This window comes from Bombus bifarius, unplaced genomic scaffold (genome assembly GCF_011952205.1).
Source record: "Bombus bifarius isolate JDL3187 unplaced genomic scaffold, Bbif_JDL3187 scf7180000007996, whole genome shotgun sequence".
Lineage (NCBI taxonomy): Eukaryota > Metazoa > Arthropoda > Insecta > Hymenoptera > Apidae > Bombus > Bombus bifarius.
In genome coordinates, this window is record NW_022884376.1 from 617,099 (window position 1) to 630,571 (window position 13,473).

At 40.7% G+C, this 13,473-nt stretch overlaps 1 protein-coding gene and 1 long non-coding RNA gene across 4 annotated transcripts; one reads left to right on the forward strand and one right to left on the reverse strand.

Annotated features, from left to right (window-relative positions):
- Positions 1 to 84: 84 nt before the first annotated feature.
- On the forward strand, positions 85 to 2,696 carry LOC117205882 (plancitoxin-1). 3 transcript variants are annotated; one of them, XM_033444698.1, is made up of 7 exons: positions 85 to 238; positions 1,025 to 1,143; positions 1,316 to 1,493; positions 1,616 to 2,108; positions 2,192 to 2,294; positions 2,375 to 2,513; positions 2,577 to 2,696. In XM_033444698.1, exons 2-7 carry the CDS (start codon positions 1,034 to 1,036, stop codon positions 2,682 to 2,684), a joined length of 1,131 nt encoding a protein of 376 aa, XP_033300589.1. In that variant the 5' UTR covers positions 85 to 238; positions 1,025 to 1,033; the 3' UTR covers positions 2,685 to 2,696. The 3 variants fall into 3 exon arrangements, with proteins under 3 accessions (XP_033300589.1, XP_033300588.1, XP_033300587.1); XM_033444697.1 differs by having other exon boundaries at positions 86 to 238; positions 1,022 to 1,143; XM_033444696.1 differs by lacking the exon at positions 85 to 238 and adding an exon at positions 437 to 626 and having other exon boundaries at positions 1,022 to 1,143.
- Positions 2,697 to 7,523: 4,827 nt separating this feature from the next.
- Positions 7,524 to 9,485, reverse strand: LOC117206052. The gene is made up of 3 exons (XR_004487330.1): positions 9,203 to 9,485; positions 8,886 to 9,109; positions 7,524 to 8,205 (listed from the first exon to the last, which is right to left on the reverse strand). It is a non-coding gene; the product is annotated as an uncharacterized LOC117206052 (long non-coding RNA).
- Positions 9,486 to 13,473: the final 3,988 nt, after the last annotated feature.

A 13,473-nucleotide genomic window follows, 5' to 3' on the forward strand; every position in this document is an offset into this window, starting at 1 on the left:
TATAAATGTAATGAATATATCGTTTGAGAAAGAAAGTTCTGACCAATGATCCAATAGGATAAACAAACTTCGGTGACATAAAATGATGTCTCATTCATCGTTCTTGACATATTCTTATATATATAGTTGCTTCCAATGCTTGTGCAGTGTGTCGAGTCGTCGATGTAATGACAACACGTCTTCGCTTGAAAGCTGTTGAGTGATATTGTACTGTACTTAAACAAAACGGCAGATCACGGTAAATATATCTAATAAATCATTCATCATGTATAATATGTCTAACATAATGTGTATTATGTGTATATATATAATGTGTATAATGTATTAATGTGTATATATATACATAATGTGAATCATTGTATATTTTATTTATCACCATAATAATCATAAATATTATATGTTTTATTAAGAAAAAGAGAAAGAAAAGAACATAGGAAAAGAATGAAGATTTAAAATATTTTAATTTTGTCAATGTACTTGAACAATATTGTACGTTGTTATCATAGCATATATTTTACTATGACTTTGTTTCATGAGTAAAACCTTCAACATGTTTCATGCCGTGCTATTTTCGTACAACTTTCCATTTAGGTCGCGTGCATGAAATACCATTTACAATGAAACAAGTAAGTTTACTGAAACAGTTTACATAAAAAAATACATAGACTACTTTTCATGTAGAAAATTATTAAACTAATCTCTTTTTTTTATACCTTTTGGGGATTATTATATACTTATTGGGGATTATATATTTTCATATAAATAGATATAAATCCGAATGGTGTTTTATTCATACTGCTGTGTGATAATTATCATATTTATGTAGTATTTGTCATTGATATTCGTAATGTTATAATACTTGTGCTACGTATTAACGTAGCTACTTATCCTGAAAATATTAACTGACCTGAATCAAAAGTGTATGAAATGCTACATTATCTTTCTTTTTCTCGAATTAAATTTTAAAGAGAATCGTTTAGACATTGTTTTATTTCTGTAATTATTTGTTTTATTCCAGCACAAGATCGAGAACATGAAATTTATATTTTACGCAACTACGTTAGTAATCGCGAGTAACGTTATATGTGGCGCCCGATACAATAAATTACAATGTAAAGATGAAAAAGATGTACCGGTGGATTGGTAAATATCTAATTGTATCCTTATCTTTCGCAAAGCGCTTTATTCTCGAATCACTTTCCGCGCAAAAAGTTTTACATAAATTACTGCATCCGAGTAGTGATAAGGATATCGTACGAAGATGATAGTCAGGAACCGATTTAGATGTAAACTGAAAATAATGCTATCATTTTAGGTACGTGCTTTATAAGTTACCAAAAGTTCAAACAAGTAGTAATCCCCTGATTAGAGAAGGAATTGCTTATCTGTACATAACGAATGCAACTATTGAAACTGGTTGGCAAGTGTCTTCTAGGCCCATCGGTTCGAACAATTCCATCCCTGGAATTACATTAGCGCCGCTTTACAATCAGGTAAGCATTTAGCAAACATTAATTAACGACCTTAATTACGTTCTCATCTCATGATAACAGCAATTATGACGAATTACTAAAAAAAAAAAAAAGTGAACACTATGATGTTTTTATTATTGTAGGGTAACGAGAATGAAAGCATATGGAGTTTATATAACGATAGTCCACCAAATTCTTCTTATGTCTGGAGCTTTGGTCACACAAAGGGTGTAGTGATGGCAAATAGTGACCAAGGCTTCTGGTTAATTCACAGCGTTCCAAATTTCCCTCCAGTTCCTAAAAGTGGTATGCAAACTCGACGGTTAAAAAGGGAAAATATTACTGCCGATGGCAAATACAGTTATCCGGTGAGTGGAACGTATTACGGACAAAGTTTTTTATGTATTTCCCTTGGCAGTGATCAGTTCGATATTATTGGAGAACAATTAATGTACAACGAAATAGCAGTGTATGCAAAAAATATTCCTGATATACTTGGTAAACAGTACCCGATATTGAAAAATGCGATCAATCAGAAACATATCAAAACTCCTCCCTACAATCATAAAGCTGTAATAAAATCTCTAAGAATGATTGAATTCATTTCGTTTGCTAAGGATGGAAGATGGGGTAAAGGTAAGTAAAAATTATGCTCGTTAAATTACATTTCACTATCTTAGAAGATATATTTATACTATATAACTTTAAATTCTGTTCAGATTTATACGGAGATTTTGTAGCGCCACAATTGCAATCAGATTTATATGTTCAGTCATGGTTGAATGGTCGAGGCAAGTTACCCTCAATTTGTACCCGTAGAAAGTAGGTAGTATCGTCTTTTAATCTTTGTTTCGTCATTCTCTATCATTCTTCTTTGTTACAAGAATTCGTCAATTATTCAGAATCTACAATGTTAAAAGCTTTGAATTCGACGTAGCGAATGTGAATTTTGCCAGTAGTCAGGACCATTCAAAATGGGCTATTACAAACACCAAAAAGTCCGCTAATCGCTGGGTTTGCATTGGTGATATCAATAGAGCCGTAAGTATATTTTTCTTAGAAACGTTTACAATTATATAACGTTGAAGATATTTCTTTGTTTAGGATACACAGTATTCTCGAGGCGGTGGAATCGTATGTTTCAAAGAGGCTCGTTTGTGGACTGATTATCGTAATATTATAAATGACGTAGAGCCTTGTAATCATACGTAAAGACTTTAGCAAGATACAATGCGTTCATTTGCCACTTTTTACATTGAAAATTACATACCTTTAAAACATTAACAGTTGTAACGTTAACGTTAAATAAATAAATAAAATAAATAAATATAAATAAAATTTATACGATAACTTGAGAGTTTCAAGGATATTTTATACGAACGAGTCTATAAAAGAAGAAAAACGGGTATTACTTTAAAAGCATGAATCATTGGTATATATACACGTGTACATATAGATAGAAGATTCTGAAATAACGATGTTTTAATCGATTTTACATTATGTCCGTAACGGATATTTCGTCGATATACATCGTAAAGTTGTGCGACAACAGTGCGAGGATACAAAGTAATAACCGTCATATTAACTGCAGTTTACTTGCAAGTGTATAAAGAAGAGGTCTCGGTGGCTCTCTATTACTGTGGAATAAGGACGAACGACGGGGATCAGAAGCAGTTCTTAAATTGGATTTTATGAAAGGCGGCAGCGACTCTTCCTGCACCGCCTCTAGTTTCGTCTTTCTTTTTCTCAACCGTGCTTATTGTCTATCTAAGGAAATTGCAGAGGAGCTCGACGTGCCGTTAATGAAAGAAAAAAGAAAGTTGTCGAGGTTTAGTAAGCGGAAGGAGGGAGAAACGATTTGCTCTTTAATGAAAATTCCAAGAAATCGGCTGAACTTCGGTCCGTTCTTTATCGGCTGTTTCAAGTTTCTCGATCACTTTGATAGACTTTGTTTCAGAGATTTCTTTACTTTACGGAGAGAAAAAACGGTTGCCCAAATATTGCATCGGTAAGAGTTATTATCATGGCAATAAATGCATGTTGTATCACGCGGCCTTGACCTATAATCCCATCTTTAATATTTCCTTATGGCGAATAAATACAATGCTCGTATTGTGAAACGAACGATACGAATACGATCGACGCAGCCTCGTCAATCACTAGAGAAACGTTAGGACAACAGAAAGAAAAAGAGAAAAGAGATAAACTGGTTTGGTTGAAAAGGTCGATGGGTAGAGAAGGTGGAGAGGGTTAAAATTCGTAGGTGTTCATCCAGGCGTGAATCAACCGTTGCATGCTGCCAGGAGACAAAACAACGGCGAAAACAAGAAGCGAGGGAGTTCGGTAAAGCATCTGGAAGCGGATGCTTGGAAAAACAAGCTGGCTGTCGCTGAAAGGGGATTAAGAGCAGGAACGCAGAGATTCCTTTAATACAGAGCTGGCAGCTGGCAGCTGGCAACACTCGGTCAATTTCTTGAAGTCTACATTGTCATACTTATTCATTTCTGTGATTCGAAAAAACAGACTCCGTTACTTTTTACTTTCGATGTGTGTGTGTGCGTGTGTGTGTGTGTGCGTGCGTGGTGCGTGTGTGTGCGCATACACATATGTATACATATATTCATCGTCGTTCGATGTACCGAAATCGTCATTTATTATATTTCTTCCGGCTATCGATGTATGAAAAGGTTTGTTCGCGGCGCTAATGCATATAGCAGAGAAAATATGATTTATCGGAAGAAATTCTTTCGCAAAAGTGACATATTTTGAAAAAAAACGGGAGATCGTATACCAAGTTAGTGAAATATCATTGATATATGTGTTTCATGTCACGTACCGTTGAGTTGGCGTGCTCGATGGGGCGCAGATTTCGGTTGAAGTACATAGCAGTGTCGTAAAAGGCCATGAAATTTTGGCGGCTGGAAAGATGAGAAGACGATGCTGCGGTGTTCGCAGCGATATTTCAGCATTAAAGGCACCCTGTTCTGCATACTAAAATCTTGTGCACCGTCCAAATATACGCGCAACGTTATATGCACGAAACCATCGTGTGTCGTGCTCCGCGTGTGTACTTAAGCACGTTAACGGTGCGCATGCGCCAGCTTCCACCATCCTTTTTCCTCCGGTTATCAACATCCTGCGGCCTTTATCACCTACCCTAGCTTCGTGTCTATAGTTTATGTACAGGTATGTATCGTACCGGGTAGCTTTACGTGTGAACTTTAATATTGCCTTATATCTATTCATATCGTGTGTGAGAGAGAAATCATAGTGGCTCCTTTTAGTTGAAAATGAGACTCTGCCGGCTTTCACTGTCGCGACGATATATCAACTCAACAATTTTCCCGCAATCGTGATGAATCGTTACGCTTTGGTAAGTAAAAAACACTCGATAATCGCTATCGATCAACCCGTAACGTCGAAAACTGGGTTAAGTTTTGGTAGACGGTTCTTTCTAATTCGATCACTTGAATCGAACATATTTATATATAGGTTAAGATCGTGATCGATGTTACACGTGTTTCTAGATTCACAGATGGATATGCTTATGTAACAAAGGTATCTATAGTTTACTATTAATAAAATGATATAATAAAATTAGAACCTAGACAGTTCTCTTTTAAACGTGTATGTTGTTCGACGAAGAGATACGTAAACGTAATACACGAATATAAATAAAAACGTACACTCGAATAGCTGCAGCATTGGAGGTTTATTGTGGCGCGAGTGTATCGCTACTGTACCGGGAACTGCATTAAGGCGGTAGGAACTATCAGGGAGGTTCTCTCTAGTTGCAACATCGCCGGCAAACTACCTCGAACAACTGTCTCGGCGTAACCGAACTCGAATACATCACCGTCGTAGTTTCAACCCGGAGCTTCCGGTACTTACTGAGAACTTATCAGGCGACGGAAGTGTCGTTGACTCATAACCGTCGACTTATTACTTCCTCGTTGTCGGATTTGCAAATCGAAGATAAGATATTTCAGTCTTCCTCGCCTAGATATTTTACTTTTTCTCGCGTTCTTTTAGAGATGGTTTGTTCTTATATCGAAAGATCATGGAACGCGAAACGAAAAGGTATTATAAAATGGACAGGATAGGAAAGTAGGGGTATGTGAGTGTGGGTGAGATAAGGATAACGGTACTGGTAACGGGAGTAGAATCAGAGGGTAGCAAGTAGAAAATCGCAAACGCAATGTTAAGACTTGTAGCGTAGCGAGGCGGTCCGCTCTCGTACAGACGCGGTAGAGAATAATTCAAGTAGGTAGAAACTGGAAGGATGAGGGCGAGGGTTGCGTGGCGGTGGAAATTGCGGATGGCAGGGGTAAAGCTGCAGCACTCCGCTTAGACAAAGCCTAACGAAGCTTCTATTCAGCAACAGTAGGCATCACGAGGCCCAACTTCACTTCTATTATACTTACTCGTCGGCACGAAGTGAATTCCATCCATCAACGGAATTCCAGGCTAAGCAGCTCTCGGCTGCCTGGCATCTCCATCTCTGGCACGAGAGGTATTCTCTCCTTTTTTGGGGTTGCATCCTCTTTGTCTTTACCTCGTCGCTTAAAGTACCCGGTGTATCCTTCTTTTCGTCGTCAACCTTCTCCTTTTCGTTTCTCTATATGTATACAGCGTTTTCTTCCATTCGGCAAACGGCTTTTCTATCAGTCCCTCTATCGATCTTTCGTTCGAGTGTTACACGCGATCGAATTCGCAGTCGGATCGATGACGGTAACTAGCAAGTATTTACGAAACGATAGAAGAAACGAAGAAATATAAAATCTAGTAACCGATAAGAAATGATTCTGGAATCTGTTCTTACCGTACTCTTCAGTTATTTCTACTTGCTTTTTTCTTTCCGCCGTCGTCCCTTTTTTCTCGTACGGTCGTAGACTTATCGACAGCCGAGGATATGTTGGCGCGAATCTGTGGCTAGGATAAGCGCGTCTCCAGCGTAATAAAACTCCCGGAGGGAAGCCGGGTCCGTTAGTCGGAACTTTTCTTTCAAGGAGAAAAGGCAGAAGGAGAGGTAGAAGAAGTGGAAGAAGAAGAGGAAGAAGAAGAAGAAGAAGAATCAATCCCGTAACGTCGACTGGGTTTATGTATAGTCCAACTCCTCAGACCGTAACAAAACTTTAGTTTTCATTACAAAAATATCATTTCTTTTTTATTTGTATCAGATTTTTATCTTACGTTACGACCTTCGAGTTACAGATTAAGGATTCGTATATTCCATTTATCGCAAGTGTAACTTTTGCATAGTTCGCAAACGATCAACTGTCGGAAACGGAAAGTGAATTCGATCGCGAATGAACGTTCATTAGCAATCTGCTGTTCGATTTGAAAAAGATCCGCAGTTGGTGAAATCGTTAACGAGGCGATCCGAAGAAGAAACGAACGAAAAGGGAGAAACGCAATAGTGAGAAATGCAAGAAATGCAAATGGAATGGTTGTTGCTGAGTATCTGGAAAGCTTCGGTGGAGTAATTGAGCGCGTGATCAATAAGCTTAACTTTTCGATGGAACGAGTCTAGACAGAATGCAGGAACAAGTAGAAAATAAGAGATAAACGAGCGAGCAATGTTTCCCATTAGTAATTGTCGGGTGTCATCAACAAGATCCTCGGTATGAATTTAGTATGATCAAAGCATTTATAGATTAATTTATTCTGATGTTGCAATAATAAGAAAGAAGGAAGAAAGATTGGGAAGAACAGGAGAAAAGAGGAAGGTGTCTGTCAAGATGCAAAATTTATTTGCACGAGGAGGAGAAGATATCTCTACTGACGCGTCAATTGACGTCGAAGTTATAATTGATTCACGACGGAGAACTACGTAAATACGAATCTAAAGAATCGTGTTCCACGGCGAAATTCTCACCTTGTTGCTATTTCAAATACAGTTAAAGCGCGAAGTAAAACTTACAGCTTTGGTCGACAAGAATCTCGAGAGAAATGGACCAATTACATGCTGCGAATAAATCTACGAGGCATTCCGAGTTAACGTATGACTAGTGCGGGTCGAGAAAGGAAATAGGGGGGGGACGGAGGGGAAGAGTAAAAAGGAAGAGACGAAGCCCGGGGATAAAGGTAGCGAAAAGGATACAAGAGAAAAGCAGATGAAGTAGGTAGAGGTGTTAGATGGGATGGTCTTCATTGTGTTCTCTGGCAAATTTTGTTGGACAATGGAAAGGGTTGATTTGGTGCTCATGAATGTATATTACATTAGCGCCCATGCTACTTTGGGATTTGAGGTAACAAGTTTTCCTATCCTCTCTGACTTTTTCTTGCCTTTCGGTTCGCTTTATCCTCTCGCGTTATTTCTTCTCTCGTTATTTCATCTGCCCTCGTTGATCCGAGTAAACGATAACGCGAAAATTATCATCGACTGAAACCGTCGCGCTTTGAAATTAATTTTGTACGACACGTTTCAAGGTAGAAATTGGTCTTTCGCGATAGAACGCTTTGATTATTAAACGTCGTTCGTATTACACGTGGAAAATGTATCGGTTCGTAGAGTAAACCTTTAACGAGCGATGTTTTCCATTAGCGTCTTGTATCGGACGTCTAAAATTTCGGAAAGATCCGGCCGTGTCGAGGGTTCTAGCCTTAATCAGTGTCTTCGATAAACCATCGAAGGAAAGAGATTCTCGTGTTGGCAAACCGTGAAGGTAGAAACAGACGTTGAACGTTAGACAGGCTGCTCGGAGATCCGACCGGTATTTACAGAAGCAATCTAGAACAGGCAAACCAGAACCGCTTCGCTTCTATTCTCTCCCTTTCTCTCAGACTTTCTCTTCTTCTCTCTCGACGTAGATAGAGGAGTACTCGAAGAGCATTTGTGTGCCGTTCGCGAGGTAGGTGGTGAGGCATCGAGGGATGCATTAGCGGTCTGAAAATGCGCCAGTGAGTGGCACAGGTTTGTCTGGCAGATAGAGAAATGCGCGTGCTTAAGAAACAGGCTAAACAGAGAATATGTGTCGGTGAAGCTGTCAAAATGAAAACATTTCCTGTTACGGGACGAATATAAAGAGACGTACCGATAAAAATGCACGTAATCAAAGATGGATGCGGAGAACTGGGTTTAAAATGCCGACAAAATGGAAACGCAGATAATATAGTCACAATATAGTCGCGTTGCGAGATAAAACGCAAAAATGGTGTATCGTGTGGTCGCAGTCGATAGCGTTTATATGGAATCGTAGTATTATTGAAAAAATCAAAGACGCGGAAAGGAATGGAAGTGTTTGACAGAAATGCCGAAAAGGAGAAGCAGACGCGACACGGAACGAGGGTCTTGGAAGAACAAGGGAAACGTACGAGGTTGGGTGAAGGTTAACGGTTAGTTTACTTATATCACACAGCAGCCTAGACAGCAGCGAGACAATCGGCAACGAAAGAGTACAAACTACTTACTTGTTTTAAGCGGTGATTCCACTTTGTTCGCTTTCACCGTTTGTTCGAGAGTTGGGAAAGAGGTTGCCACTTGGAAACATACCGTAGGGCCGTTTACCGACCGCAGCCTCCTTTCACACACGGCTTTCGAGAAAAACAATCGCAACCAGTGGAATCGAAAGACAGTTTGTATATCAGCGAATCGAATTAATTCGCCTATCGCGCGATTTTTGATGCCGCGACTCCTGCAAAGTTAAACGAATCCGATTATTTCGTGGAAATTTTCTAATTTCTCCCGATTTCAGCTACTACAGAGAAATCTCTCGCTAATTGCTCACTTTTCTGCCTCTTCTGCGTGTCTCTCGAAACTCGGCCACGCGGATCATCGAGTGTCGTTCTTCTTTGTTAACAAATGTCGTCGAGTCCGTCTAGCCAAGCGGAGAGACATACGCGGAAGGTCTCGTACATGCTTTCTGGAGTATCCTTCGGTTCAAGAGGGTCTCTCTCGAGCGTGTCTACTAGCAGCAACCTTGCCAACCGTGTCGACTATCTCAGCTTCTGGTAAAATGGGTGACGAAATAACCCTCCTCGTTTTCGAAGTTTCCACTATACGTACGAGTTCCGCCGTCGCATCTGTTTCTTATACAACGATTAGCCTTTCCAACTTGATCTCAAGTTCGGTCGTCGAATTTCTGTCGATCATCTCGTATCCTCGGGTACGGATGAGAAATGGCGTGCTTTGTTACTTCGTACAGTCACCGAGGATGTACATCGTAGATTACTTTATTCTCTGTACCTATAAAAATGAAATCTAATCATTCTACTTCTTCGCTGCGCTTCATCTACGGTCATCAACGGCGTAGAATAAAATTAGATAGGTACTTTTGTAGATTTATATTACTTTTTGTATCGCGAACATACACGCGAAGAAGATGAGAAGTAGAAAGCGCTCGGTACAATTGGCTTGCTAGCTAGACGTCGTTGTAATAAAAAACGAGGTCGATGGAAAAAGACGACGAAGACGAGAACGAGGACGACAACGTTTACTTTTCTCTTTCGTAGAAGGGACTCTTGACAAGATTTGCCTTGGTATACGGTTCCGGAGGAGACGAAGACCGACGTAAAACACGATCTTCGTAGGCTGAGTAAGCAAGACCAACGAGAGAACGTACGAGAAGATAGAGGACTGGGGAAGGTCAAGAGGGAAGAAAAAAAAAGAAACAAAAGCTTCTATCCCAACGTATTCTTTTTTTATCATTTTCCGTAGTTTAGTTAGAATCGACTTCATTGATCCTGCACTCTGTCCTTTCTTCCTCCTCTCTTATTTTATCGCATTCACCTTCTCTCGTTTATTCTTAGCTTTTCGCTGGCCATGCTCGTAAATCGAAATCAACTCGGAAGAGTCGTACGCTCTCGTTTCGTTTGTCACGAATCATTTTATATATAGCCTACAGCCTAGCGATTCAGAGCCTGTCAGTTGTTAAAACTTCTCTGGTTCCATTTTCTAAATGTAGCTTCAGAACGTAATTACATCGTACGACAACGACGAATCTATCCGAAACATACGATCGAACCCGTAATAGACGCATCATGCACAAAGCATTAGGAATTTGCGTCGGCTGAACCAAAGTTCAGAGGTTTCGTCAAGTTGGAGTTTCTCGTTTCGTACGTTCCATTCGACTCGACGTTCTGTTTCGCAAAAGAGGCGTCGCGGTAACGTAGTCTCGTTCCCGGAGAACTTACTCGAACTCTGTCCGTATTGCTTAGCGTCTGAACTTTCGATGGCGAAGCTTTGGCAAACTGCGCTGCAATTACGATTCGATAAATAGGAACGTTCGAACGTTAGTCCGCGACACTGGTCGAAGAAACCTCGATTTTCTAGCTACGGTCTGTTTTCCTACGAGTTTGGAACATCTGTCCACATATGTAAATTATACAGAGAATTATTTGAAACCTTATACGCGATATTGCTATTACGCGATTCTAACGTTGCGCGTAAAAGCCAACGAAATGGAGGATCGTAAGATTTTTCTTCGTTTTCCTTGGTTTACTCGCGATAATGTGGCAAATGAAGCGTTTCATGGAATATTTAGAATCATGCTGTATCGTGTTTGTAGTAATAAGGGGCGTAGGAATGGTAACGTGACGCTTGAATCCTTTGAAATAAAACTCTGTCTCTGAATCCGACACCCTCGTCCAGCTTCTTTACAATTTCAAGACTTTCCTTTTTTACGTCATATTTTCTCTCCATTATTTTCCTTCTTCGTCGGATCCTATTCCAGCCGCTTTTTCTTACATATATCCTTTAACGTCTCTCTCTGCTCCTTATTTGTTTTAAATAGGAGAATAGCGTCTTCTCAGACATTTCCCTTGCATCTTTCGCCGGAATACCCTACATTCTAGATCTTTGCGTCCTTTTTGTCTTCTCGCGTTCGAAGAGAGATACTATGCAATCGATACTATCGACGATATTCATTAGCAACTATTACGCAGCGATGTTTCAACGTGCGTATAACGATGGAAACGTGCTCGTCTTATCTTCGAACGGAGATCATAAAGGAAATTTAGCCAGCGATAAAGTTCGCGTATTTACGTCGAAATCGTATTTATGCGCCGTTTAATTACCGAGTAGAACGATGTTCGTCGGTGCTCTGCCATACACCTGGAACGCACGCTTTGTTTTCACGCGTAATCGAAATTCAGCCGATGCCGCTTCGTCGACGATATCACGGTGGACGGTTTAAGATTATAATAGCAGGTACGCGAAGCACATATTCCCCGACTGTCATCGTGCGTATCGTCGTTTTATTTGAAATGGAGCAGTATCGTTTTTCCTTTTATCGTTTTAGCGAACGATTACCTTTATTCTAATCGGCAAAGAGCTTCTATCTTTGTCTAGAACCGATGAAATTCGATTATTCGCTGTTAACGATACCGCGTGATTTAACGAACGTAAATTAATATATTAACGATAACGAAACGTTAGTTTGCAAGCTTTCAACGAGCGTCGTTATAAAGAGAAGAAATTACTGGTTAATATAATATTATCGAGATCCGTCTAAATCAAACGGCTCGAAATGTTAAGTATTTTCTCGAGTGTTTCTCCGGCAGAAGGATTCGTGGAATGCGAATGTGGTGCCGCAAATGGGTCGAAAATCGAATCTGTCGTTTGCACGCAAGCTCGTTTCAAGCACATACCTAGTCGGATTGTCGTCGGAGTGTGGCCGATTTCGAAAATCTCATCGCGTGCTCGATTAAACGATGGTAAAGCCTGCTCGAAGGTGACGAAGGACGAAACGGTAGGAATGAAAGCGCCATTAGAAGGGACAATGAGCGATTCGCCAGAAGAATAGAGGGGAACGAGGAGAAAAAGTGGGTGAAAAGGAAGAACGAGATGCCGCTAAGAGGAAGAAAGCCGAACGAGGAAAGGCGATACCGCGCTTCGAAGTAACGCGTTTTCACCAGCTTCGTTCTTCCACGAATTATCCTTGTGTTTTAACTTTTCATTCGTTTTAAAGCCGGTTATGTATCCTTCGTATTCATTTTCCTCGGATGGCTCGTACTATATTCGTGTACATATCACGGGAGAGAAATTACCAGCGAAACGTAACGAGAAGGGTGACGGGAAACGAGTCTGTTTCGAAAACGGTACAACTTGTTACGAGGTTGTTTAAAATTCTTTTGTTCCCGATGTTGCCGTACGATGTGTCGTACGAGTTTTTCTCAGAACGAGGGTACTCGATGGTCGAGAAGTAGGAGAGAAACATCCCCTGTGCTCCATAGAAGGTCGACTCGGCTCGACGCGACGCGACGCGATACGATACGATACGACGGAGCGAACGCTCGCGTGAAGTATCTCCCGATCGCGACTCTCGAACCACTTACCCCCTCGAAGAAAGTCCGAAGGAAGGCTAGACGGCCAAGTGTCCGGAGAATTAAGTGGAAAAAATAGGGGAACACTCGGTCCACCTGCACGGGGATAAACTACTGGCGAGCAAAAGGAAAGTAGCGCGGAAGTTGGTCCGTGAAACTTGGACCGACAAACTTATCGCGAGTCGGAGAACTGGTCCGATATGAACAAACGGACGTTACTCCTTTCTCTGGAACTTTGATCGCGTTTCCGTTCGTTGTCTGTCTCGTTGCTCTCGAGCGTTTATTTCGTTGTAACGAGCCTGGCGAGAAGTTGCAGGGAAGATCGCCTCCTCTTAAGATCGTTATTACGATCGTTGTCGTTAGATAGTTTGATCTATCGCACGGTGTCGATATTTACTCGCAACGGTTCTCCCGTAGCTCGTCCGCGTTCTTATCAGTCGTCGAATCGCATTCGCCCGTTCGATACTTTAAATTCTTGCAAATAGAACGCTCGGTAATTGACGAAAAAGGAATTAACGAGTTTTAGAAACGGACGAAGCCAAATTTTTCGGGTTGATTTCGGTGTGGTCGGATAGTCGGGTTCGGTGTCGGGGGAAGAAGATGGGGACTCGAAACGCGTAATTTAAATAGGCAGACAGCCGAGGAACGCGGTGGCGGATTCCATTAAAACTTTTCGCTTGTTGGCTCGTACGAGAAGTGACACGTACTCTCGCATACTCGAGCAAAGTAATACATT